At 49.8% G+C, this 24390-nt stretch overlaps 9 protein-coding genes across 9 annotated transcripts; 3 read left to right on the forward strand and 6 right to left on the reverse strand.

The window, feature by feature from the left end:
- The first annotated feature begins 1680 nt into the window (after positions 1-1680).
- EI90DRAFT_2978865 (uncharacterized protein) lies at positions 1681-2614 on the forward strand. The gene is made up of 2 exons (XM_039055960.1): positions 1681-1879; positions 2351-2614. The coding sequence occupies exons 1-2, from the start codon at positions 1711-1713 to the stop codon at positions 2446-2448; spliced, it is 267 nt and encodes an 88-aa protein (XP_038909713.1). The 5' UTR covers positions 1681-1710; the 3' UTR covers positions 2449-2614.
- Positions 2615-3675: 1061 nt separating this feature from the next.
- Positions 3676-4851, reverse strand: EI90DRAFT_2712039 (uncharacterized protein). The gene is made up of 3 exons (XM_039053505.1): positions 4841-4851; positions 3760-4603; position 3676 (listed from the first exon to the last, which is right to left on the reverse strand). Exon 2 carries the CDS (start codon positions 4475-4477, stop codon positions 3821-3823), a length of 657 nt encoding a protein of 218 aa, XP_038909714.1. The 5' UTR covers positions 4478-4603; positions 4841-4851; the 3' UTR covers position 3676; positions 3760-3820.
- EI90DRAFT_2711924 (uncharacterized protein) lies at positions 4144-5525 on the reverse strand. Its single transcript, XM_039053504.1, has 5 exons — positions 5201-5525; positions 5031-5143; positions 4841-4974; positions 4516-4752; positions 4144-4463 (listed from the first exon to the last, which is right to left on the reverse strand). Exons 1-4 carry the CDS (start codon positions 5432-5434, stop codon positions 4520-4522), a joined length of 714 nt encoding a protein of 237 aa, XP_038909715.1. The 5' UTR covers positions 5435-5525; the 3' UTR covers positions 4144-4463; positions 4516-4519.
- A 1691-nt stretch (positions 5526-7216) lies between these two features.
- On the reverse strand, positions 7217-10510 carry EI90DRAFT_3293288 (uncharacterized protein; the record flags this gene model as incomplete). The annotated part of the gene is made up of 10 exons (XM_039067372.1): positions 10076-10510; positions 9796-9883; positions 9357-9376; positions 9153-9215; positions 8998-9082; positions 8517-8569; positions 8240-8478; positions 7976-8211; positions 7381-7736; positions 7217-7324 (listed from the first exon to the last, which is right to left on the reverse strand). The coding sequence occupies exons 1-10, from the start codon at positions 10190-10192 to the stop codon at positions 7217-7219; spliced, it is 1365 nt and encodes a 454-aa protein (XP_038909716.1). The 5' UTR covers positions 10193-10510.
- Positions 10511-12862: 2352 nt separating this feature from the next.
- EI90DRAFT_3158518 (uncharacterized protein) lies at positions 12863-13800 on the reverse strand. Its single transcript, XM_039066175.1, has 2 exons — positions 13413-13800; positions 12863-13360 (listed from the first exon to the last, which is right to left on the reverse strand). Exons 1-2 carry the CDS (start codon positions 13794-13796, stop codon positions 13172-13174), a joined length of 573 nt encoding a protein of 190 aa, XP_038909717.1. The 5' UTR covers positions 13797-13800; the 3' UTR covers positions 12863-13171.
- A 1597-nt stretch (positions 13801-15397) lies between these two features.
- EI90DRAFT_3083703 (uncharacterized protein) lies at positions 15398-15865 on the forward strand. Its single transcript, XM_039062072.1, has 2 exons — positions 15398-15617; positions 15680-15865. Exons 1-2 carry the CDS (start codon positions 15402-15404, stop codon positions 15839-15841), a joined length of 378 nt encoding a protein of 125 aa, XP_038909718.1. The 5' UTR covers positions 15398-15401; the 3' UTR covers positions 15842-15865.
- Positions 15866-18581: 2716 nt separating this feature from the next.
- Positions 18582-19570, reverse strand: EI90DRAFT_2712198 (uncharacterized protein). Its single transcript, XM_039053506.1, has 2 exons — positions 18769-19570; positions 18582-18708 (listed from the first exon to the last, which is right to left on the reverse strand). The coding sequence occupies exon 1, from the start codon at positions 19423-19425 to the stop codon at positions 18871-18873; it is 555 nt and encodes a 184-aa protein (XP_038909719.1). The 5' UTR covers positions 19426-19570; the 3' UTR covers positions 18582-18708; positions 18769-18870.
- Positions 19571-21247: 1677 nt separating this feature from the next.
- Positions 21248-22802, reverse strand: EI90DRAFT_3021067 (uncharacterized protein; the record flags this gene model as incomplete). The annotated part of the gene is made up of 8 exons (XM_039057604.1): positions 21248-21420; positions 21455-21561; positions 21702-21783; positions 21850-21964; positions 22021-22082; positions 22361-22384; positions 22410-22526; positions 22607-22802. The coding sequence occupies 8 exons, from the start codon at positions 22800-22802 to the stop codon at positions 21248-21250; spliced, it is 876 nt and encodes a 291-aa protein (XP_038909720.1).
- Positions 22803-23333: 531 nt separating this feature from the next.
- On the forward strand, positions 23334-24390 carry EI90DRAFT_2712494 (uncharacterized protein). The gene is made up of 2 exons (XM_039053507.1): positions 23334-23394; positions 23618-24390. Exon 2 carries the CDS (start codon positions 23746-23748, stop codon positions 24346-24348), a length of 603 nt encoding a protein of 200 aa, XP_038909721.1. The 5' UTR covers positions 23334-23394; positions 23618-23745; the 3' UTR covers positions 24349-24390.

Genomic DNA, 24390 nt, shown 5'->3' on the forward strand with positions numbered 1-24390 from the left:
CGGTCCGACTCCGGAACATTCTGGGTCTGACCTCATCCTTGACACCTTCCAGATGAGCACACAACATCTATGCTCCCAACTCTGGACCTCCGCTCTGGTATCCCGTTCGCGTCTCTGTCTCCGGAACCTCCGGTCTTAGCTCCGACCTCGGACTTTGACCCCACCTCTGCTTATACCCATTGTATTGGTTAGCTCATTCCATTTAATTACATTTGCCAATATCCCGGAGTTTAACTTCTGAGTTCGGACTTTCCGGACTTACATCGGACCTTGCAACTATTGCATTGCTCCATTCAATTCTGCTATTCTCCCTCATTCCTATTTGGGCTGCTGCTTCCTTTCTATTCAGTCAGTCAGCCATTCCCCACTCCCTTCCTCCTTCCTTCCTCCTTGGGCCTTGGCCCTTCACTCCTCCTTTGGGAAACACCATTGAGTCAAACCCTTGACCCTCGGTGTTGTTCCTCTTTCCAGCTCCCTTTGTCTCCTTTCAGAGTACCCTTGCTCCTTTTGATTCTGGACCCCTCCTTATATACAATGTACATAGTAACTTATAACCTCAGTCCGAAATCGACCTGAAATGCCCCCAAGAGACTTTCCCTCTGCTAGATCCAAAATTAGGGACCCCTAGGACAACCAGCAATGGCACAGCGCTCCACATGAGTCGCTGAGGCCAAGGTCCTTCCACGCTAAGTCTCCGATTCCATTCCGGAGTCATCCAAATCTGCCCAATCTAACAGAAAAGGGTGTTATTATTATTAAAGGGAATGCTATGCTACTTACCTGAAGTGGAAAAGGGTGAGAAGAAGGCTACTTCTTTGGTTCCCACTTCAGGTATGTTTATATACATGCGGCTTGGGTCACATGATGGGTGCCACGTCACCCTTGCATACAGCTGTAGTCACCCAGGGATCCCAAGGGCATCTGCTGTGAATGCATGAGTTGGACATAGTGGGGGGTCGCCTGAAGTGCCCAGGCCAGGCGTGTCGTAAGCATGCTGTGGGTGGGTCAATGGTACATTGATACAGAGAAAGGTTGTCCATGTGGAATAAAGAGAAAATAAAGTGAAAGTGAAATAGGGAGAGAAAGAAAGAAGAAGGGAGGAGGTAGGAGAGGACTGGGTGGCAGGGTACCAGGTGAAGTGGGGCCAGGTGGGGCCAGGTCAGGTGGGTGTGCCCTGACATAATTCACCTTTTCCACTTCAGTCTGAGTGGCCAGGGACTGCTGTCCCACCTCAGGCCTGCCAGTACGCATGCCCGCTTCACACCCTAGGAGGGTCCCTCTGCTGGGTGCTACACCTGGACCCCCTCTACCCCAGACACACCAGATGACCTCCTGCATACCAGATGCCCCTGGGACCCCTTGCAGAGGTACCCAGACAGATGTGGCTGTGTGTGTAGATGACATGGCACTTCCCACATGGCCTTAACCACATGTATATAAACACAGCCTAAGTGGGAACTGAGAAGCAACCTCCTTCTCACACTTCCCACTTTAGCCTAAGTGGCCAGGGACACCTGTCTGCACCAGGCCTGTTGCTACACACACCCATGTCACACCCTACCGGGCCCTCAGCCCCAGGCAGTATGCCCGGACACTCTTGACCCCGGGTCAGTCCCTGACATCAACCTCACTGTGAAGCTAACCACCCTGACCTCCCTCACCTCTGTGTCTGTGTCTGCCCTCCTAGACTCAGGAGCCACTGGGAACTTCATGAGTCCTGAGTTCATCCAGAAGCACAAGCTCAAGACAACCCCACTCCCACAGCCCATCCCCATCTGCAATGTCGATGGGACCCCAAACAAGAATGGAGCCATAACTGAAGAACTAGAGGCCCTCCTGACGTTTGGGTGGCACACAGAGCGAGCCCGTTTCGCTGTTTGTCAGGGCACAGCCCCTGACCCCACACACCCTCAGGTACCCTCCCCCCATTTTCTCCTATTTTTCCCTTCACTGTTCCACAATCCCGCATGCATGCAGACCCGTGGGAACGTTCTGGGCGAGTTACTCGCCCAGAAACCATCACAGCCACAACCATGGGAACTTTCTGGGCAAGCAGCTCGCCCAGAATCTTCCCACGGGGGGGTGCCAATTATGGAAAGTCGGCAAAGAGCCGAAAACTGTATAGTTCCCGACTCCCATTTGAAGCGGCTTCACAGGAGGTTGAGAAGGTTACCCTTCTTCTCAACTCATTTCCTGTGAAGGCAAGTGTAACTACCTTCTCCCTAAAATGCACAGCAACTCATTTCCTGTGAAGGCTGGGGCTAGCCCCCTCAGTGAGTTCGAAGATCTCGGACTGGGACTAGATACCCCAGCGACTAGGAGGACCCCCCTGGGCCCGTCGCGGAACGAGGGCCGGGCCCTGACACTGTTGCAAACCTTGAACAACAATCCCTCATCATAGGGCACTTGTGGCTGCTCCACCACAACCCGGAAGTGGACTGGGCATGACAGAAAGTCACCATGTCCCGTTGTCCATCGTCCTGCCAGCTACCGTGGGTGCCAGACAACCAGAACCCCGAGCTAGAGTCTGGGGACAGGATCTATGCTGTGATCATCCCCCCAGGGTAGGGCCACGACCTGAGGGCAACCACAACACCCTCCCAGTGGATGGCCCAGGAAGCTCGCGAGCCGGATGCAGAGCCCGCATCGTTCGAAGAGCTGGGAAGTCCTGAACCCATTCGCAGAAATTAGACCCTAGTGGGCTATACATAGACGGGAGAATCAATATTCCAACTTTTAAACAGTAATGGGCCTTCTGTATACAGATTTAACATTATTTAAGAGCATCTATTATGGTTATGTGCACATTTCACCCAATCCACTCACTCGCTCTGAATGCAGATGGTCCGGTGCTATAAGCGGTACGTCACTCAGGCTGACTGAGTATGCTGTTGGAAACGTTCGACACCTGCGCAGGGAACTCATCGGATTTGCTGGGGGGAGGGGGGCGGCATTCACTAGGATGGTCAATCTTGACCGACGGTAGGGCTATTGAGTGCACAGACTGAGTATCAGGAGGGACGCTGCGTATGGGACTCTAACACTTGAGGGAAGGAGTGACAGGGTCTGGCATGGCATTCGGTCAATGATGACTATATTATCACGATCGGCACTTGTAACCGTGAAATATGTACGCTCAGAGTCCTTCTTGCGGCAATGATACACCCGATCAATTCAAAGGCCAACACTCAGCGCCAGTAAATAGCTAGAGTATCTGCGATAGAGATCGATCGACAGTCACACCCACTGCTGTAGACACTATATTTCACCGCTGGACTGCACTGCTAAGACCTAACGTCGGACAGCGTCAAGAGGCCAAAGTCCACTCAAGAAGAGGGTGTTGCTTAGCGGTTGTTGTGCATAGACGCCACCTGCCAGTGAGTGGGGCGAGCGAAGACAAATGTGAAAGTTGCTTGGACGAGAAATGGTTCTGATGGGAACGTCAGATCGACATCCGAAAGCCGCCAAATTCCGCCTCCGAATAAAAGCCAAAGACAGAGACAGAGAGGGAAAGATAATGAGTTCGGCGAATACCAAACAGAGATTCTGGAGTGATACAACGCCAAAGTGCAACCGAATCATTCGCAAACTCGTGCCCCTCCCGAAATCTTGAAAAAAAAATGACCAAATTCCTCTCCAATCTGTTAAGTACTTGGGCCAACTTCTGCATCGCTTCCTTTGAACACACATCAGTACTCAACTGACGGAGTACCAGACGAGATGAGAATGATGCACAGGATGAAAAGTAATGATTCGTACCTTGGCCCATTCAGGGAACGAAGATATACTGATCTATCCTTCCATCCCCTCACACAGACTTTCACCCAGCGTGTGAGTTACTGATTAAAAATGCGAGGACCAACGCATTGAGCCTCTCTGGAGGCTCCAAAACTTGGTTGAGGTGACACACAACATGCCGACGCGCGTAACGGAAGTGTTCGGCCAGCGTTTCTGGAGGAATGGGGGACAGTTCGACCTTTTCCGGCAACTTTTGGATTAACCCCAAACCATCCAGACGGCAAAGATCCTCATTCAAGGTCTCAACGCAATGCAGGGCCACTCGGATATTTTCCCTTTTCGTATCCACCAGATAACGATGAAGTGCTGAGGATTCTGGTTCGGTTCGGTCTGAGGAAGTCGTGGAATGATTGATGTAAATACGAATTGGCTTATCAGGTTCCCTAACCCCTAAGAGGAGGGGTGCAAGTTCGGCTAATGTGTGATGTATGGAAGACTTAAGGAGCGGTGATAGTATGGCATCCCAAGCCCTAACTGACAATGGCTGTTGCGCAACCAAGATTGCTCCCATCACAATGGGGTAGTCATGCACAAAATCTTCGTCCTTCCAATTACACTTCTTCAGAATGGTCGTATACAGGCTGTCCATCATTTCCTCGGCTCGGGCCTTTGATCGGTTAGCGCCCGTATCAATCAATTTCTCCAGCGTTCTCATAGGGTCGCCACTTGCCACCTTCATGTAATGAAAGACGGTACTGATCCAAATGAACAACCCACCCGCTCATTCCAGGATGTTTTGAATCAATTTGTCCTCTTCTCCGAGTCCGTCTCTCAAACTAGGATGCACATCCTTCAGTTTCCGTAGCTGCATACGGATGTAGGTAGCACAGTCATCCACGTTCGCACCGTCGGAGAGATCGATGCTGATGCGATCGACAGGTCGCTCAGAGCTGAGGCACTCTCGATTCCGCGAGCTGTACTTACAATAACACCAATGGTCAGGTTCATCCTCACCTACGGGATGACCGCCACCTTAAGATCAGAAAGGCGACACAATAACAGCGATTGGGTGTTGTTACCTGGAACGACTTTGAAGCCTCACATAAATCTTTCCTGAGATCACTGATCATGCCCAGATTGCTCATGTGAGAGATGAAATTGATGGCAGCGGGCCGCTTTCCCATCTTGCGAAGCAATTGACTGATTTTAGTTTTAGTTTTGATACGCTGCAATGCCCTACCAAACGTCTGTGTCATTACGAGCCAGGGGGCCAGTGGATACATGTTGCTTACTCGCTTTCTATCCATGGCTTTCCCTCTTCGCTCGACGCATCATACGAGTCAACGGCCGTGACTACGTCAGCCATTGTTCTGACGATGTATGTTCCAAAAGCCTCCCTGAACATCTGCAGAACAATGATCAGCGCTTCCGTTCCTAATTTCGCATATAAATCGCCACCAACCTTGACCTCGTCCAAGATGAAGAGTGCCCCGCCGGTGGCAGCTTTTAGAGGAGGGAACAGATCAGACACGGCATTGATTACTGTGAGAATGGAAATTGCACAGTCAACTCCCGTCGGGGATCGTTGACCTTTTGCTTCAGTGACATTGTGGATGACGGGTGAATCGCTAGGGTGCCAGGGACAACTGGTGATCAAGCGATTACGAATGATAACCGTCCGAGTCAGGCAATTCATTTCGATGCGCGGCAGCGGCACCTCCTGGATCTTTCGAGACGAGCTGACGGGACGATACTAGCTAGTTATGCTTTCTTCAGGAGACCCCCCTTCACCAGAACTGCAGTACACTGGCTGCAGCGCTTCATAACCACTGGGTTCAGCGGCACCACGAGCAATTAGCAGCCCAAAGACAAGCAACGAATGACGGGACCGTTCGGTGTAAGCAACCACCTGGAGTGTTTGTTCGATAAGTTTGGCACGTCCACTCAGGAAAAGCGGGGACCCTCGGATCGCGGATCCAGTTTCTCGGTTACCGTGGGCTGGTGTGCTAGGAGGGAGTTTTTGGAGGAACTTGTACTCCAAAGCCTGGTTGACCCAGTTCTGAAAGAGAACATTTATGTAATTGTACTCAAGATTCATGGGAGTATGGGACTCATTCATGAAGCACTTGTAGAGTAATGGATATGGGTGTTTGCGGGTAGAGAATCGAAGCAATCCAGCGGATTGTAGGCAGAAAGAAAGAAGAACATGAGGTCTGAGGCCACTAAAACGCAAGCGAGTCTTGTAGGAAGTCAATAAATTGACGAGTTGAGCATCGATCGGTGCAGGAACGCGAAAGCGGTCGCCAAAACGAAAAGACGGAATGGTGGTGGAAACGGGTTCAAGTAAAATTTCTGCATTCTGCATACTCACGCTAGCTGCCGGGTGTCCTGAATTGAATTTTTCTGTGCGTTCACCCGAATCGCACACGTTCATTCTCGTATGGTGGAAACGAACACTTACTCGCACGGAGCGGTACGGATGGTTCGGTTAGGGAATAGACAAGACTCTTCATACGTGAACCGGCCGCGGAAGTTCGGGCAGTGTCGGGGCATCTCCGTCTCCTACCGGTAGAAGCGAGGGAGAACGGTTGGGCTAGGACAAGGCTCCAGAACCCTTGGCCTCACATGCACGGGAATAAGAGGATATCGTTCCAGTGAGATCACGGAATCGGAGATGCACCTCAACAAGCTTTCACCTCCCCCAGGATGTCACTTTCAAGGAGGTGAGGAGATGAAACAACAGCTACAATAGTCCATATCGCTGTCACGAACTAACATGCTGTAGTCCTCCAACGCTCGAACGAGTTGGATAAGAAAGTATGGAAGGAACTTCCATTTAGAGCACTGAGTCATCTGTCTCTCACCTTGTCCATTCCTCTCGCAGCACAGGACCTTCGCCTTATCCATCCTTGAAGATGAGCGGAAATCGATCAGGCGTCTCTCTAGCTGGTGGTTGGGACGTTCTGGAAACTTTCTCGGACCTCGTCGCTGTATGTCTCAGAATAGAACAATCACCTTGGGGCTCGTGCACGATGTTTATGCTTGTAACCGGGAAATATGCGTCAGCGTTCAGAGTCGAAACATGATTAGAGTTGCTCATGCTGAACTGACTGGCACCCATGCTAATAACGGGCACCGCAACTATTCATTTGCTGCGCATGAGTTGGGACTCTGCGGGCCTTGCGATTCCTAGGACAAGCCTGGTGTGTTCGTTGTCCATCAGTCGTTATGTGACCTGAAGGTCAATGCCTCCGTTGTTCACGGGAATGGGGGGCAGAGTATCTCTCCATTCCCGTGAAAACGGAGTTCTTGATCTTTTGCAATCTCCATATTGACCTGATGTCTATTGACAAAGTTCAGGCATTCAGAAATCGTTGCATCATTCCTTGAGAGCACCAGTGGCGTTTACATCGCACGCAGCCTTCACCCTTGATATGCAGTGTTCGATCGCACGGCAGGAATGGGTCGCTTCGTCTGATCAGATGGTGCAGCCAATACGGTAGACGGGTACAGCCTTGACATTGAGCATTACTTGATGCATGAAGATGTACATGAATGGGGAGCGCTCTCTGCAGCAAATGTGACCCTGGAACCATTGACTTCAGTGGCAGATGCAGCGAAAAGGCTAATGATGAGACTTACGTCGGCGTTCCACCACTCATTTTGTAATGAACAGAAGCCGCCCACGGATGCCAAAACCAAGCGTTCAATTGGGGGTGATTTATCAGTTATGGCTTCAACGTGTATAAGCCGAGAAACCATCTCGCCACACAGGGGACTGTGAGCGCTCGCCACAAGATTTGAAGTTTTCCCCCAGCTGGACGTATACTTCTGCAATTGCTGAGTGCGGCTTGCCATTGGCGTGTTTTGCCTGTGTTTTGTGATGTCTCGTGCAGCTGTGCCTTGTGCTTGTGCTTGCCCTTGGCACGTGGCGGACCCGGAGTGTGGGTCCAATGCCCATCCATTCAGCGCAGGGCAGCCGGTGGGAACGAACCTTCCTCATTCATCACAATACTAGCTAACACTTAGGTAATCCTTGTTACACATCTCCTTTTTTTTTTTTGGGTGGCATTCCTGATGAGATGGGCTTGGTTTCCTAAAGTTTCCGCGACGTTCGAACACGAGCTCATCTGGCCCGTCCTCTTCCAATCGTTCAATTTTGTATGAGCATTTCTCCACGCTCACCATCAACGGAATGAGATGGTTCATCATCTGTGTCTCGGGAGAAATCCCTTACCAAGTTGGAATTGACTGAATCGGCTGGGAAGATCTGGATACTTGATCTCATTTACGAAATATTGCCCTAACAGCAGCTGAAGGGTCCATGTCGCATTCGTGGAAGCGTCGATTGGAGTTTTCTTTGCCACCAAGTGGCGTCGGCGACACCGTGCACCGCTACACTCTTCAGCGAAGGTATATTCAGGCATGCGGCAAATTTTGTGGCCCAGTGCAGCGATGGTTTCGGGGCATGACCTTGACAGGGGTGCGCAAATTCTTCTACATAGAGTCAATTCGGTTAATACGAATAACCATTCTGGCTAATATGCTGATGCATCGCCTTGATGACCGGATCTTTCCTAGCCATCTTCCTAGCCAAAGAGTGAATACGTCTTCCCCACACGCCTTCTCTCCCCCTCCTGGTGTCATCTTGTATCGTCCCCCAATCTCCTGCTCACGGATATTGTAGCGGGACGTTTTGGGAGCAGTTTCGCAGTTGAACGAAGCCAAACGGTGCACTGGCTGACAAGAAATTTCGAAATTCGTGAAATATCAACTACGTATTCTGGGATCATGTTCATATCGCCGGTTGGAATTTCGACGAAGAAGGTGGCTGAATTTGGAAGGTTTTATTCATTCTTTCAGCAGTCTGGAGCTTGGTCATCACAAAGAGAGGATTGAATACGTCCGAGAGGCATAAAAGCGTGGTCTGAGCATAAGTTCTCCCCACCAGTTCCTTCTTCTCCCCCCTCGCTCTCGGAACCCCAGTCGCTACTCGCCTTTGACGTCCTTGGATTGTCTCTCGAAGCCTGGTCTCTGAACCCCTTTCACTCCATGAATCAAGGCCCTCGACGTCCCACTCATTGTCCACGTTGACGTTCCCCCATCAATCTTCTACCCCTTCACTTGATACCCTTAGCACGTCACCCATGCTGCCATTCGACCCATCTGCAATTCTTCAAGTCCCTGTACAGGTTCCCTGCCTATTACGCAACGACTCTAACATTTTAGATGATTTCTAGGCTGTCGATCTTCGCTCACGGCACTTTGGCACCTTGGCCTTCTCATCGACCTGCGACCGACGTGCCTTGTGGATTCCATCGTCTAGGAAGCGAACAACAACCAACTGAATCAAGTGCAAGGACACATGGGGCCCCTTCAATCCGATGGATGCGCAACCGTGGAGCACGACTCACTTTCGCTCGCAGTTCTGACCAGTCTGCCCGTTCGTTTTGCCCTGCGCCCTTGCTCCCGGAACTCTAGTCGTCGCCAGCCTTCACCATCCTCGGATCATCAATGTCTCATTGGTAGCCACTCCAAACCTTTCGCGGCCTCAACCCTATCGGACCCTGATGCTGTGGGCTATATCTAGGCAGCCAATTTTTCACTTATTAGCGCACCCAAGAGATGCCCCCTTCACCTATCCAATCGACCTATGATCACAGCTCTCATTTTCATGCAACCTGGCCGTGTCTGCTTTGGCGAACTGCTTGTGGATCAGTTTTACTGGTTATCGGGTCTACACATCCTGCTTTCCCTCTATGACCATTTGGGCTGCCCATGGACTCCGATGACCCGTTGTACACCTTACGGATTCGACGCGCTTTGCAGGTTCCATCGACAAAGGGGAGTAGACAACAAAGAAGAGGTAAATTGAGTGCAGGAACCCATACACGCCCTTCTCCCTTTTCTATCCGATGGATGCATAGTGAGAAAGAACGACCCACCTTCCTTTCCGCTCCAACATGTTGTTTCTGTCACCTGGTCTCGACGTATACTCTTGCCCCGGGCCGCCCCCCTTGAAGCTCTCAGCCTTCCTGCCTTTCGGTCACAACCCACTTCCTCTGGAGTACCCTGTCGCCAGGTTTCTTTCGTCACGGGTCTTTCTCTTCTTGGGTAGCTCATCAATCACTATTTCTGGGCCATACTTCCAACAAAAGCGGCGAACACATCACTTCCGTCATATGACGAGTATGTATCATGATTTTTCTAGCAAGCAATATTCATTGAATCCGTTCATGCAGTGGTATGTCCCGTTTATTTCGGGAGTGGGAGTGGGACACTTTGGCGGGACGCCCTCGTGGCGTCGGTATGGACATGTTCCCACAGGCGCTTGCACCTGTTGTCCATGCCCCTTTCCTGTTAGGGTGGAACTTTGCGAGCCAGTTGGCTCGCATAGTGTCCACCCAACAGGTTTGGCCGTAAGTATCATTTCTCCTCTCACATTGAGACTCATGCTGACATCCTTACATGTCCAGGAACATCTTATGTTGCCCTCATTGTTGGGCAAGGAGCAAATTTCATGGTAAGTTGATCAGGTCCACTCGTGTATTTTTCGCCACTAACATTGGGTTACGCCACTGGCGGGAGCTTCCCCTACATTAGTCGATTTTATAGCTCAGCTCCGTCACATGGTGCGCTAGAAGCATGTTTACTGTAAGTACAGTTCCTTTCTTTTGCCTGAATTCGTGCTGGGATCCGTTCCACTCTGTTTCACCTATCTTAGACGTGTATTCATCCAGGTAGTTGTGTACAATATTACTTTTCACTGCACTGGTTAGACTGAGATGCACGCCTATTGAGCTCTGCGTTACTTCCTTTGGTGTAAGCAACGCCGCGTCACCATCATACCTAAATCCAGGTTACTGATCTGATCTGATTATCCTGTGGTCCTGAAATGTACCTACACCTCAGTTTTCACTTATCTTTTCCCTTCATGTCAATTAGTTATTCTTTTTTTCACTTTCTCCGCGACGATCCATTATTGTTCACTAGCGAAAGAGTCCCCGTATGACAGTTGTCGTTTCTCGCTTTTTGTTTCTTGTTTCTTATGTTTTCCCCTTCGTGTATCTCCTGTCCGGTGCTACTTTACCGCCGTCCATTGATCTCTATCTATTTTCTGCGTCTTCGACTCTATTGTACCACTGGGTGCCCGTCAATCGAAGAAGTTTCAGCACACGTCGAAGCAGTTCGTCACGCTACTCTGACTAAGCGCCCTGCCCGTTTGCGTACATGTGAGCTTTGCAGCAAAAATCCACGTACTGGGAGCATCTCACGATCGGCTGGTTTGACGATTTACGAGCGCTAACCCAATGGCACCGTCGTCGCTGCACAGGGACTGAATCCTCAGGCTCCGACTTGTGCGACCGTGTTTACCAGTGTTGGCAGCTGCTCTGACGAGCCTGGAACGCCGGCTGGGGTGGGTGGGGTGGTCAGTACTTATGATTAGGCGATATAGCGGCAACGCGCCAATCCTGGTGTGAATGTAAGACAAAAAGATATTGAACATGAGGTGAAAGAACAAAAACAAGAATTCAAACGTAAAGCACACTAAAAGAATCGTATGCGTGATAGCAGAACGCTCCGAGGCAGTGGCGCGTGGGAACGAATATGTGGGGGCTTGGTTTTGCGCAGGCATGATCGAGGTAGGGGGGGAAGGAGATCGACAAGAAAAAACAGGGTGGTCAAAGCGAACGGTATTATAGCAGTGATGGCACTGGCAACTAGTAGTATGTTTAGACACTGGTACTCCATGAGTGCTCGTTCTGCTCAACACAAAATAAAACAAAAACAAAAACAAAACAAAAGTGAGCAGCCCAAGTGTACTAGTTCCCAGAAGCGTAGTGAAAGTTCATATATGGTGGTGGTCAGATGTCCTGGGTGGTGACCCCATTGCACTGAGCTCGACACTTCTGCTAGCACGTCCGTGATGAGCTGAGCCAGGATACATACAGTCCAGGATCGGTACACATGAGATGAGAACGAATATCATGACAAACGCAAAAGCAGCCAGGCACAGAAACACACATGGAGGAATTAAGAGGTCCATGTGACAGGCGAAGCAACGCATGTGCAGTTTGGGGCAGTGTCAGGGCCCCATCTGGTGATTACTTAGTCCCGTCAAATTAAGCCCAGCGTCGGATAGTGAAGTCATGCATGTCGTATCGTGCCAGTATGAGGCTGGAGTTTTAGCTGGTATTATGCATCCATGTGAAACGAGTTCAAGGTTTGATGCCCACGAATATATGCTAGTTACTACGTCAGCGTTGCCCAGCGCGTCACGAACCAAAATGGCGATGAAACGTGGAAACTGAAAATATGACACGACAAGATCAAGAATCGGACTGAGAGCGAGATGGTAGAGTGATAAGACAAGAGATCGATTAGGGAGTGACTTGCGTTGGCCAGTCAATTGAAGCTTCAGTCTTCACTGGTCATGCAACCAGGCTCAGCTGTATACGTGGGGGCCAACTAGGACATATAATTTGAGCAAGAAACATGCAAGATTTCCGAGTCAATGCAGAACTACATGAACGAGGAAACGTAGATAAAAAAGAAATGTCCAAGAGAGAAAGTACAGAGTTGCATGCGGCTGGCCCGCCGTTATATGGGTTGAGGAACTGCAAACAAGTAATTGTGCTTCAGTTCGAGATGTGCATGTGTGAACTGAGGATCGAGAGAAAGTGGGAACTTTCTGGCCAGAAGCGCTGCATGCAGCGTTACAGCGTACTAGCAGTTACAATTGAACCACCGAACAAACTTAACACCTTGTCTCAACGATCGACGTCGACGTCAACCTCGTCGCACACTTCTTATGCTCTCCATATGTACTTCGAGTGGGAGTTTGCTTGTTAGTCCCTCTGGTGAAATTACCCGAGTCTGAGGCCCCAAAACTCAGCGTACGGATCAAGGCTCAGCCCGACAGGTCGTCAACTACTAGCTTGAAGGTCATTGTGCAATTTCATCAACTCCAGAAACTCGGCTGTGCGCTTGTTAAGAACGAGTTAAAGGAGCTAGAGATCTGAGGAAGAAGAGTCCTAAAAAAATTCGTTTTCTTATACGCGAGCAGCACTCAGTGGTGAGAGGTCGTCGAACAATGATGAAAAGTAAAAAGTAAAGAAACTTGGACCATATAACAGGATGAGAGGGTAAAATGTAGGCGATAAGATGTGAGAGCCCTGGAGGATGAGGAAAAGGAGGGTAGGCAAGGGAGCCTGAAAACCGAGAATATGGAACATCGAACGACCCATGCAGGCGAGCGACGGTGGCATGGAGGAGTGGGACATTATCGACATACAGCACCTTACGATAGTGTTTGGTCACTCATGTAGTAGGACCTTGAAACATCCCCGCTGGGAAGCGGCGCTAGGGTGATCCCTTCGAAACCATCTGAACCTTCCAAAAACGTATTGGCATCTTTGTTTGACCGAACGGACTAGCGAGGAGAATCGGCGTTCGTGTTCGGTTGGAGTTCCACCAGATTTTTGATGAAGTGAGCCTTGGTTGGGCTACCCCTTCTCTGTATCTGATTCGGTATAATCTGGTCGCGATGACCCGAAATTTCTGCATTTCCTGCACTGGGTGATGGGGGCGTCTGCAGAACTTGAAAGGTGTGTGAGTCCGACTAAGGGGAATGGTAAGATAATGATGCGGGATGAAAAGTATCCTTCCGTTACCTCGTTAAGGTTCGTCATCGCAGCACTTGCTGGAAATGCATGCCTGTTCCGGAGTTGGCTAGAGTACTTTTGAACGGAGTCACTTGAAGCTGAAGAGGTTGCACGATCCTTGGCATCCGGCGAGGAGAGTTCAATGGGTGACTGAATCGGTTCCGCGAGTTGCTTAGGATTCTTCTGCTTTCGCTTCACTGAAGGTTTGGTGCATGAATCAAGACGTGCCTCGTCCATCTGCTTCATGTAGTACCAAACACCAAAAACAGCCACTACAGTGACCACGCTTATGATCACCACAGGTACAGCGGGTACTGGCATTGTAAAGTGGGGGGGGTGGCGGGCACCGGTGGGAATGGGCGTCTTGTGACCAGGGGCTAGGATTGCACCCATTTCGAACTTTATAAAAGAATGGTTTTGTAATGAGAATGGGAACTATATGTATGATTTGCATTTGCGGAGTCCCTGGGATGGGTATCATGTAATGTGGTACTCCAAATGTTGGGAATCATAATGACTGCTGTCACGAAGATGAGGAAACCGGCGCGAAACCTCTGCAAAGTCGTAATATAATTGATCTACATACTCTATGTAGAGGAAGCATTCTTTCGAATTTGACTCTTACTTACTCCAACTCATTCAACACTGATTGCGGCTTCATGTTATTTCCCAAATCGTCTAGATCTTCTTCCCAATATATCCATTGTCAAGCAAAAATTAAGTAGAAGCACGGATTTCCCTGAGCTGGAACAGACCATTTGCAATCAACAATATCGATTCTCGGTCAGTATTCGTCACTGTGTGTCTGAATCCTCAACACTGCCTTTGACGAAATGCTCTCTTACTTCTTCGTATCAGCAAGAGGGAGCAGTGGCGCAACGGGGGGATATTGCGTTCCCTAATGCAGCTGAAGAGTTGCATCTATTTTCCCGGTTGATCGGAGCATACGTTCCAAATGAAACAAATGAATTTGGCAATTCTGCGACAATGCAATTATGTAATATAGCAAAGAAGCGCCAAATACCGAGTTCACATTTATTTAACTTGCCGGAAGGCGGGTCGGGCCGCTGGAAATCTATTCACAGCAACTGCCAAACTTCCTTGCTCAACGTGACACCCCAAGGAAAATCACCAAAGGCGCCAATTATCCGCTGAGAATTATAGTGGTTGGCTAGGCCTCGTATGTGTAACATGCGGGCCCAAATCAGAATCTTCCCAGAATTACCCCATGCTTTGTGCTCCAATCGCGATGCTCTTAGGTAACTTGATGTCATGATCGTCGCTAATACTTGTACCACAGCATAAGGAACGTGTATCCCTCACCTAATTCAAATGATTGACGCGCGCCCAGGAGCGAATCGATAATTGAACCTGGAAAACATTATTAATTGCTTCCCCCCTCCCCCACTTGTTCCCGCTATTGGACGACAACTAGTGTTTCTGTTCCCATGCTCGGTTCGGCGCGTGGTTGCGTGTGTGTATGTGCGGGCGGGAACACGCATACGTACCTGCCTGCAGCCAGATGGGGATGCGGAAATCCAGCGGACAAGCGCGCTTCAACTAGGGAAAAAGCGGTGATTGTATATTGACTAGATAGGTAGACATCTGCGCATCCAATTTTTTTTTCTTTATGCAGCGGATCTGCCAATGCTGCACGGGCTCCGTGCATGGGACTAGTTCAATCATAACATGCCAATTGCCCGTTGGGAATCATAATGACCACTGCCACGTTACCGTTCTTCTTTGGATACTTTCTGGACTGATGAACGTTCAAGTGAGAGTCCTGATTACAGTACACAGGTTTTTTTGTGTATCAAAATACAACAAGAAAGGATAGTGAGGTATTGAGTCGAAGAGATGATTGACGCGCGCGCACGTTAGGGAGAGCTGGCCCCATTTGCTGTGGATCACAACTATCACTGCTGTGCATGTGGTCCTCTGTTGCTCAGTTCTGCTTGGCGACATCTCTGGTGCGGAACTGAGGCGTTCATTTGAGGGATGGCTCTGATTCTCAACATCACCCCAATCGAATGCCCGCTGACTTTGTTCGTCTGCCTTACCGCTGCTGGGAAGGTTATTGTCGATGAGCTACGGTTGTTCCCCCTGGGGTCCTACCCCGTCGACAGATACTATCAAGGGACGAGGATGGTATTTGTAATAGGCACTCTGGCGAGTGTCACCGGAGTAGGAGTTGTCCTTCTGGCTGCGCAACGGCTAGATAGGTTCCGAATTTGCTTCAGATCCCTCAAATTTTCGAATAGGTGGTCAGGGCCTACAATTGCAAATCCTGGACGATATTCTTCCCATTTACTGGCTTAATATCAGGCTCGTACCCAGTCGTCGTCCACGGAGCGACGACGACTGGGTACGAGTCCGGTAGTAGACTAGACCCCTGGTGTGGAGTTCCCCTTCTAGCTGCGCGCGCGGCGCGTGGTTAATGAACATCCAAGCGATACGGTGGGATTACTTATCAACCCCAGATACTGGCGAACCTCACTTAACAACGCTATCTTCATGAGTTGGAAGAATAGCGGATCAGTAGGGTTCCAACTCACTCACGAAAGTGGAGTGGGATTCAGGCCCTGAGCATTCGAGCGGCAAACTTCTTTTGGTGCAGTACTCTTCTTTCAAATCTGTTTGCTGTGTCATTATGAACCCTAATGTTGAGCGCAAATTAGCTTAGATTACTAGTAAAGCGCGCGTGCAACTAAGGGGTCTTCCATCATTCGGCCAGCACTGGGGCCTGTCACAGCGAGAGCAGCCGACTACCTTGCGACCCGGCATTTATTAATGATCGAATTCGCGCCATCCTTGCTGTCGTGCAATGTTGGGATGGGGATGACGCACTTACCGCCGCACGGACGTGTACCCATGCGTTAATCATGTTCCTCATTCAACTAAAGACGCTGAAGCTATATGCATGTACACGCCAAAAAAAATGAGATCAATGACGCCTGGCTGATTGGAAATATGACTCAGTGGGTCGAACGGTCACGTTCGCTTGGAGTGCCCGGCACTAGCTTTTGAAATGATGTTGGATACGTTCGGAGCCCCGGAGAAATGAGAAACTTACGAGTCGCGTACTAAGATCCAAACCACATGAGTAAGAGGAAACTGAGGCGAATGAATCGTCCAGAAGGGGAAGTTTGGAGTTACAGCTGGCCCGTAATGGGTAGTGCTTATGAACTGACTTAGCGTTGCGCAACTTTTGCATTATCAGATGAAAGTGCTCGCTGAGTACTTCGAGCCTCGACTCCACCATCAACTATCATCCTATTAACCCTCTCGTTCTCCCTAAAATCACGGAGAATCAGCCAGAACCAACAAGAAGAAAACCCTCGGGAAAAAAAAACTCACACTTGAAGCCTCCCTTGCCTAAACGACGTCAGCCTCACTATACCTCTTCTTATGCTATCCACATGCACCTCGAGTGGTACCCCGCCTACCAATCCCCTGGTGGACCCACCCTCTCCTCAGCCCCAGAACTTAGCGTACTGATCCCAGGTTCAGCTACGCGAGCACGAAGCTCTTCAAGGTTCTCCTGCAATTTTGTCAACTCCTCGATCGTCTGAGATATCCGATTGCGGGCTTCATTACGATATATTGAGAGCGAGCCGAGAAGCCCAATGTAAGAATCTTGGGTTCTCAGACGGCCATGGTTGCCCCCTAGGAAAGTCCAAAATTCTGCAAGCGAACAAACGCAGTGGTGGGAAATTTGTGGATCTATTCATCTCAGTAAGGACTCACCAGTCTATCCTTCTCTCTCCTGGCCATCGCGCCCTCACGACCGATCAATTCGTTCATGATGTTCAGTCTCCAGGCGGTTCAGGAGTGCTAGATTTGCCTCGGCTTCCATAATCAGTCGTTGCAAGTGCGACGCTAAATGATTCGAGGCTTAGAGAAAGTTTGAGACGAGGATATCGTGATTCCGCGCTCGCCGCAACTCGGCGCTATTTAGGAATTCCGGGAGGGAGCGGTCAATAAATCTTTGGAGAGATGAGGCAGATGAAGGGAGTGGAGGTGGAGTCGTCCTGTGGATCTCTTCTAGTCTTTTGAGAACGTACTTGTTGGATTGTCAGAACTTGCGCGAAGGAGCAATTCTGATGTAAGATGTACGCTAGCACACTATCAACTGTACCGCCGACCTTTGCACCCAAGCGCTGAAGTCCCTTCGTATTTCCAACAAAACCATTGATCGACTTCAATAGTTCTTCCTTTGATGGTAAATCGCTGAATTTGACAAGAACAGCTGGATCTCAAACTGCGGCCTCCGAGTTTCGAATATCGTATAAGAGGGAGAGAGAGGAGCCTCCGGCTGGAATACTAGAACCTGATGCAGCATCCGTCGTTTGTAAGGGTGCGCCTGATGTAAGGGCCAGAATAGGTTCAAAGGCCTGTCGTATGGCGATGAATTTCGTGTAATCGAGATCGACCGCTACAGGCTTTAGGACGTAGGGACATAGGGGAAGTAGAGACTATGATAGGGGTATTTCAGATAGGAATGAAGAGTCGGCGAATCTCACGGTCGATTGTGTTTGTGGTTTTGGCAAGGATGAAAAGAATGATGTACACTGCGACCGCAAGACTGCTGGAGGTGGGGAAAATATGTTAGGGGAACGAACTTTGGGCTACCGCTAGACTCACAGGGGTTTCTGGAAGAGCCAAAGTACTGAGCGTAAAGCGCCTATAGAGGTCGCTGCGAATAACCACCGAAATCCCCTGAATGATTTGGATGATTGAGACATCAAGCTTTCGCCTTCGTCCCCGAAATCAGGGTTATCCCTGCGGCTGGTGCGGAGTATCGGCGCAGTCCGATTAATCATCTTGGCCCTCGTTGAATTTCTTGTCGCAGGAATAGCAGACCGGCTTGATGACGTGACTTCGAGGCCAGATACTTCTAAGACGTGGTCCTGGTCGTGATTTCTCCTCTTGTATTTCCGTCTGCCCATTTGCTCGCTTTTGAATACTATGATTAACTACCGACCTCAATTTCGAGCGCGCGGGCACTTAGAGAGCTGAAGAGAGGGAAGATACAACCCCAAATATCCAGAGGTCGTAAGAGGAATTCCGGTGTCCAAACAGACTAATCACTGCATTTTGGGGTCCCATACCCTGACTATGTCCGACTCCCAGTATGTGATATCTTGGTGGCAAGAAAAGCTTGGGTGTCAGATGTGGATGAATGCCAGGTGATGATCCAAAAACAGATACAGATCAGAGGCAAATCATTGGCACACCCTGATCGTTTGAGCGCCTGTTTGGTGCATGTGCAGGGTGCCAAACGACCATGAGCGCTATTATTTCCCTGCATTGTCTGTTATCTGAAACGTCCCCAATGTGTTCTTGCCAGTCACGTTGAACTCACCATTCTATATACATCCCTGGTTGGTAAGGTCGAATTGTCTCGAGGTGAGAAAAACCTCGATGTTGGCTGGTAGCTTGGGTACCCCGTCTCGAAGTATATCGGCTAGGTCCTCGAACGCTTGCTGCTCGCATTCATCCAAGATATCACCATAGGACGATCGGAGGGCAACGCTTTCCGATGGAGAGGCTCAGCCACTAATTTACTGAATTGCATTGTGAATGGGGCAGTCGCGAGAGTCGGATCTTTCTTAAGGGCAGATATGACTGAGGTGCGATAGGTAGGGTCGTGCACTGCTAGAGATCGAGCCATGCCGCTGAACAGGTGATCTGGCCGCGATTGCTCTCCTACTTTGAAAAAGAAGCTCAACAACAGCGCACCTCCATTCGCACACTTCTCTGCGACTGAGTGCACGAGGGATGTCTTGCCAGCACCGGCCACAGCAGTCAACAGCATCCCACGTTTCTCACTCTCCCTCACGTTGTAGCACCAGGCCATAATGTACTCAATGAGATTAATTCTAGTGCCGTCGAGGCATGCCTTAGTCGAATCATGGTGGGCGATAACGGGGTATTGGAGTTCGCTCAGAGCTGAGGCACTCTCGATTCCGCGAGTTGTACTTGCAATAACACCAATGGTCAAGCCCGTCCTCACCTGCATGATGACCGTCACCTTAAGATCAGGGGGGCAACACAATAACAGCGATTGGGCGTTGTCACCTGGAACGACTCTAAAGCCTCACAGAAATCTTTCCTGAGGTCACTGATCATGCCCAGATTGTTCATGTGAGAGATGAAATTGATGACAGCGGGCCGCTTTCCCATCTTGCGAAGCAATTGACTGATTTTGGTTTCGATACGCTGCAATGCCCTACCAAACGTCGTGTCATTACGAGCCAGGGGACCAGTGGATACATGCTGCTTACTCGCTTAGCATTGTAACACTTTCTACACATCGCTTTCCCTCTTCGCTCGACGCGTCATACGAGTCAACGGCCGTGACCACGTCAGCCATTGTTTTGACGATGTATAGCCTCCCATTGATTCCTGTTCTCCTTGAACATCTACAGAACAATAATTATCAGCGCTTCCGTGCGTAATTTCGCATATAAATCGCCACCAATCTTGACCTCGTCCAAGATGAAGAGTGCCCCTCCGGTGGCAGCTTTTAGGGGAGGGAGCAGATCAGACACGGCATCGATTACTGTGAGAATGGAAATTGCACAGTCAACTCCCGTCACAAGGGGATCATTGATCTTCTGCTTCAGTGACATTGTTGATGACGGGTGAATCGCTGGGATGTCAGGGACAACTGGTGATCAAGCGATTACGAATGATAACCGTCCGAGTCGGGCAACTCATTTCGATGCGCGGCAGCGGCACCCCCTGGATCTTTCGAGATGAGCTGACAAGACGATACTAGCTAGTCATGCCTTCTTCAGGAGACCCCCCTTCACCAGGACACTGGCTGCAGCGCTTCATAACCACTGGGTTCGGCTGGGCCATGAGCAATTAGCAGCCAAAAGACCAACAATGAATGACAGGGCCGTTCAGTGTAAGCGACCACCTGGAGTGATAAGTTTGGCACGTCCACCCGGGAAAAGCGGGAACCCTCGGATCGCGAATCAAGTTTCTCGACTATCGTGGCTAGGAGGGAGTTTTTGGAGGACCTTGTACTCCAAAGCCTGGATGACCCGGTTCTAATTTATGTAATTGTACTCGAGATTCATGGGAGATTCATTAGGCACTTGTAGAGTAATGGATATGGGTGTTTGCGGGTAGAGAATCGAAACAATCCAGCGGATTGTAAGCAGAAAGAAAGAAGAACAGGTCTGAGGCCACTAAAACGCAAGCGAGTCTTGTAGGAAGTCAATAAATTGACGAGTTGGGCATAGATCGGTGTAGGGGCGCGGAAGCGGTCGCCAAAACGAAAAGACAGAATGGTGGTGGAAACGGGTTCAAGTAAAATTTCTGCATTCTGCATACTCACGCTAGCTGCCGGGTGTCCTGAATTGAATCAGAGCTCAACAAATCAACGATTTTTCTGTGCGTTCACTCGAATCGCACACGTTTATTCTCGCATGGTGGAAACGAACACTCACTCGCACGGAGCGGTACGGGTGGTTCGGTTAGGGAATAGACAAGACTGTTCATACGTGAACCAGGCGCGGAAGTTCGGGCAGTGTCGGGGCATCTCCGTCTCCTACCGGTAGAAGCGCCTGGATGGGAGGGAGAATGGTTGGGCCAGGACAATGCCTTGGCCTCACATGCACGAGAGTGAGAGGGTATCGTTCCAGTGAGATCACGGAATTGAAGATGCACCTCAACAAGCTTTCACCTCCCCCAGGATGTCACTTTTGAGGTGAGGAGACGGAACAACAGCTACAATAGTCCATATCGCTGTCGTTAGCAGGCGAACTAACATGCTGCAGTCCTCCAACGCTCGAACGAGTTGGATAAGAAAGTATGGAAGGAACTTTCATTCAGAGTATTGAGTCATCTCTCTCTCTCCTCGTTTCCAGGTTCCATCCCTCTCGCAGCACAGGACATTCATCCTTGAAGATGAACGGAAATCGATCAGGCGTCTCTCTATGAGAAGTAGCCATACTCCAGCTGGTGGTTGAGACGACATCAAGTTCTGGAAACTTTCTCAGACCTGGTCGCGGTATGTCTCAGAATAGAACGATCACCTTGGGGCTCGTGCACGATGTTTATGCTTGTAACCGGGAAATATGCGTCAGCGTTCAGAGTCGAAACATGATTGGAGTTGCTCATGCTGAACTGACTAGCACCCATGCTAATAACGGGCACCACAACGAGTCATTTGCTGCGCATGAGTTGCGACTCTGCGGGCTTTTCGATTCTTAGGACAAGACGGGTGTGTTCGATATCCATCAGTCGTTATGTGACCTGAAGGCCAATATCTCCGTTGTTCACGGGAATGGAGGGGCAGAGTATCTCTCCATTCCAGTGAAAGCAGAGATGTTGATCTTTCGCGATCCCCATATTGACTTGATGTCTATTGACAAATTTCAGGCATTCGGAAATTGTCGCATCATTCCTTGAGAGCACCAGTGGCGTTTACATCGCACGCAGCCTTCACCCTTGATATGTAATGTTCGATCGCACGGCAGGAGTGGGTCGAAGGGGTGGCTTCGTTTGATCAGATGGTGCAGCCAATACGGTAGACGGGTACGGCCCTGGAACCATTGGCTTCAGTGGCAGATACAGCGAAAAGGCTAATGACGAGACTTACGTCGGCGTTCCACCACTCATTTTGTAATGAACAGAAGCTGTTCATGGATGCTAAAATTAAGCCTATAATTGGGGGTAACTTTATCAGGTATGGATTCAACGTGTATAAGCCGAGAAACCATCTCGCCACACAGGGGACTGTAAGCGCTCGCCACAAGATTTCCTATTTAAAAAATTTTCCCCAGCTAGACGTATACTTCTGCAACTGCTGAATGCGGCTTGCCATTGGCGTGTTTTGTGATGTCTGGTGCAGCTGCACCTTGTGCCCTTGGCACGTGGCGGACCCGGAGTGTGGGTCCAATGTCCATCCATTCAGCGCAGGGCAGCCGGTGGGAACGAACCTTCCTCATTCATCACAATGCCAGCTAACACTTAGGTAATCTTTGTTACATATCTCCGTTTTTTGGGTAGCATTCTTGATGAGATGGGCTTGGTTTCCTAAAGTTTCCGCAACGTTCGAACACCAGATCGCGAGCTCATCTGGTCTGTCCTCTTCCAATCGTTCAACTTTGTATGAGCATTTCTCCACGCTCATCATAAACGGAATGAGATGGTTCATGATCTGTGTCTCGGGAGAAATCCCTTACCAAGTTGGAATTGACTGAATCGGCTGGGAAGATCTGGATACTTGATCTCATTTACGAAATATTGCCCTAACAGCAGCTGAAGGGTCCATGTCGCATTCGTGGAAGCGTCGGTTGGAGTTTTCTTTGCCACCAAGTGGCGTCGGCGACACCGTGCACCGCTACACTCTTCAGCGAAGGTCCCGGTATATCCAGGCATGCGGCAAACTTTTCGGCCCAGTGCAGCGATGGTTTCGGGGCATGACCTGTCAGGGGTGCGCAAATTCTTCTATATACAGTCAATTCGGTTAATACGAATAACCAATCTGGCTAATATGCTGATGCATCGCCTTGATGACCGGATCTTTCCTAGCCATCTTCCTAGCCAAAGAGTGAATACGTCTTCCCAACAGGCCCTCCTGGTGTCACCTTGTATCGTCCCCCAATCTCCTGCTCACGGATATTGTAGCGGGACGTTTTGGGAGCAGTTTCGCAGTTGAACAAAGCTAAACGGTGCACTGGCTGACGAGAAATCTCGGATTTTGTGAAATATCAACTACGTATTCTGGGATCATGTTCATATCGCCAGTTGGAATTTCGACGAAGAAGGTGGCTGAATTTGGAAGGTTTTATTCATTCTTTCAGCAGTCTGGAGCTTGGTCATCACGAGGAGAGGATTGAATAGGTCTGAGAGGCATAAAAGCGTGGTCTGAGCATTAGTTCTCCCCACCAGTTCCTTCTTCTCCCCCCTCGCTCTCGGAACCCCAGTCGCTACTCGCCTTTGACGTCCTTGGATTGTCTCTCGAAGCCTGGTCTGTGGCCATTCTGAACCTCTTTCACCTCATGAATCAAGGCCCTCGATGTCCCACTCGTTGTCCACGTTGACGTTCCCCCATCGATCTTCTACCCCTTCACTTGATACCCTTAGCGCGTTACCCATGCTGCCATTCGAACCATCTGCGATCCTTCAAGTCCCTTTCTGTACAGGTTCCCTGCCTATTACGCAACAACTCTGACGTTTTAGATGATTTGTAGGTTGTCGATCTTCTTCGCTTACTGCACTTTGGCACCTTGGCCTTCTCATCGACCTGTGACCGACGTGCCTTGTGGATTCCATCGTCTAGGAAGCGAACAACAACCAACTGAATCAAGTGCAAGGACACATGGGGCCCCTTCAATCCGATGGATGCGCAACCGCGGAGCACGACTCGCTTTCGCTCGCAGTTCTGACCAGTCTGCCAGTTCGTTTTTCCCTGCGCCCTTGCTCCCGGAACTCTAGTCGTCGCCTGTCTTCACGACCTATGATCACAGCTCTCATCTTCATGCAACCTGGCCGTGTCTGCTTTGGCGAACTGCTTGTGGATCAGTTTTACTGGTTATCGAGTCTACACATCCTGCTTTCCCTCTATGACCATTTGGGCTGCCCATGGACTCCGATGACCCGTTGTACACCTTACAGATTTGACGCGCTTTGCAGGTTCCATCGACAAAGGAGAATGGACAACAAAGCAGAGGTGCAGGAACCCATACACGCCCTTTTCCCTTTTCTATCCGATGGATGCACAGTGAGAAAGAACGACCCACCTTCCTTTCCGCTCCAACATGTTGTTTCTGTCACCTGGTCTCGACGTATGCTCTTGCCCCGGGCCGTTTCCCTTCAAGCTCTCAGCCTTCCAGCCTTTCGGTCACAACCACTTCCTTTGGAGTACCCTGTCGCCAAGTTTCTTTATGTGTATTTCGTCCTGGATCTTTCTCTTCTTGGGTAGCTCATCAATCACTATTTCTGGGTCATACTTCCAACAGAAGCG

The sequence above is a fragment of the Cantharellus anzutake genome (assembly GCF_015039405.1).
Source record: "Cantharellus anzutake strain C23 chromosome Unknown EI90scaffold_99, whole genome shotgun sequence".
In the NCBI taxonomy this organism is placed as follows: domain Eukaryota; kingdom Fungi; phylum Basidiomycota; class Agaricomycetes; order Cantharellales; family Hydnaceae; genus Cantharellus; species Cantharellus anzutake.

Bases quoted from the DNA above. Each gene is read 5' to 3' on its own strand.
- EI90DRAFT_2978865 (XM_039055960.1), top strand. From the start codon at position 1,711: ATGAGTCCTGAGTTCATCCAGAAGCACAAGCTCAAGACAACCCCACTC. The intron at 1,880-2,350 runs GTCAGGGCACAG...TCGCGGAACGAG, and splicing joins GCGAGCCCGTTTCGCTGTTT to GGCCGGGCCCTGACACTGTT.
- EI90DRAFT_2712039 (XM_039053505.1), bottom strand. From the start codon at position 4,477: ATGAAGGTGGCAAGTGGCGACCCTATGAGAACGCTGGAGAAATTGATT.
- EI90DRAFT_2711924 (XM_039053504.1), bottom strand. From the start codon at position 5,434: ATGAATTGCCTGACTCGGACGGTTATCATTCGTAATCGCTTGATCACC. The intron at 5,144-5,200 runs GTTGGTGGCGAT...ATTGTTCTGCAG, and splicing joins TCATCTTGGACGAGGTCAAG to ATGTTCAGGGAGGCTTTTGG. The intron at 4,753-4,840 runs GTGAGGCTTCAA...GTCATCCCGTAG, and splicing joins TGATCTCAGGAAAGATTTAT to GTGAGGATGAACCTGACCAT.
- EI90DRAFT_3158518 (XM_039066175.1), bottom strand. From the start codon at position 13,796: ATGGGTGCAATCCTAGCCCCTGGTCACAAGACGCCCATTCCCACCGGT. The intron at 13,361-13,412 runs GTAACGGAAGGA...CATTCCCCTTAG, and splicing joins CGATGACGAACCTTAACGAG to TCGGACTCACACACCTTTCA.
- EI90DRAFT_3083703 (XM_039062072.1), top strand. From the start codon at position 15,402: ATGGCTCTGATTCTCAACATCACCCCAATCGAATGCCCGCTGACTTTG. The intron at 15,618-15,679 runs CTAGATAGGTTC...GTCAGGGCCTAC, and splicing joins TCCTTCTGGCTGCGCAACGG to AATTGCAAATCCTGGACGAT.
- EI90DRAFT_2712198 (XM_039053506.1), bottom strand. From the start codon at position 19,425: ATGCAGGTGAGGACGGGCTTGACCATTGGTGTTATTGCAAGTACAACT.
- EI90DRAFT_2712494 (XM_039053507.1), top strand. From the start codon at position 23,746: ATGGGGCCCCTTCAATCCGATGGATGCGCAACCGCGGAGCACGACTCG.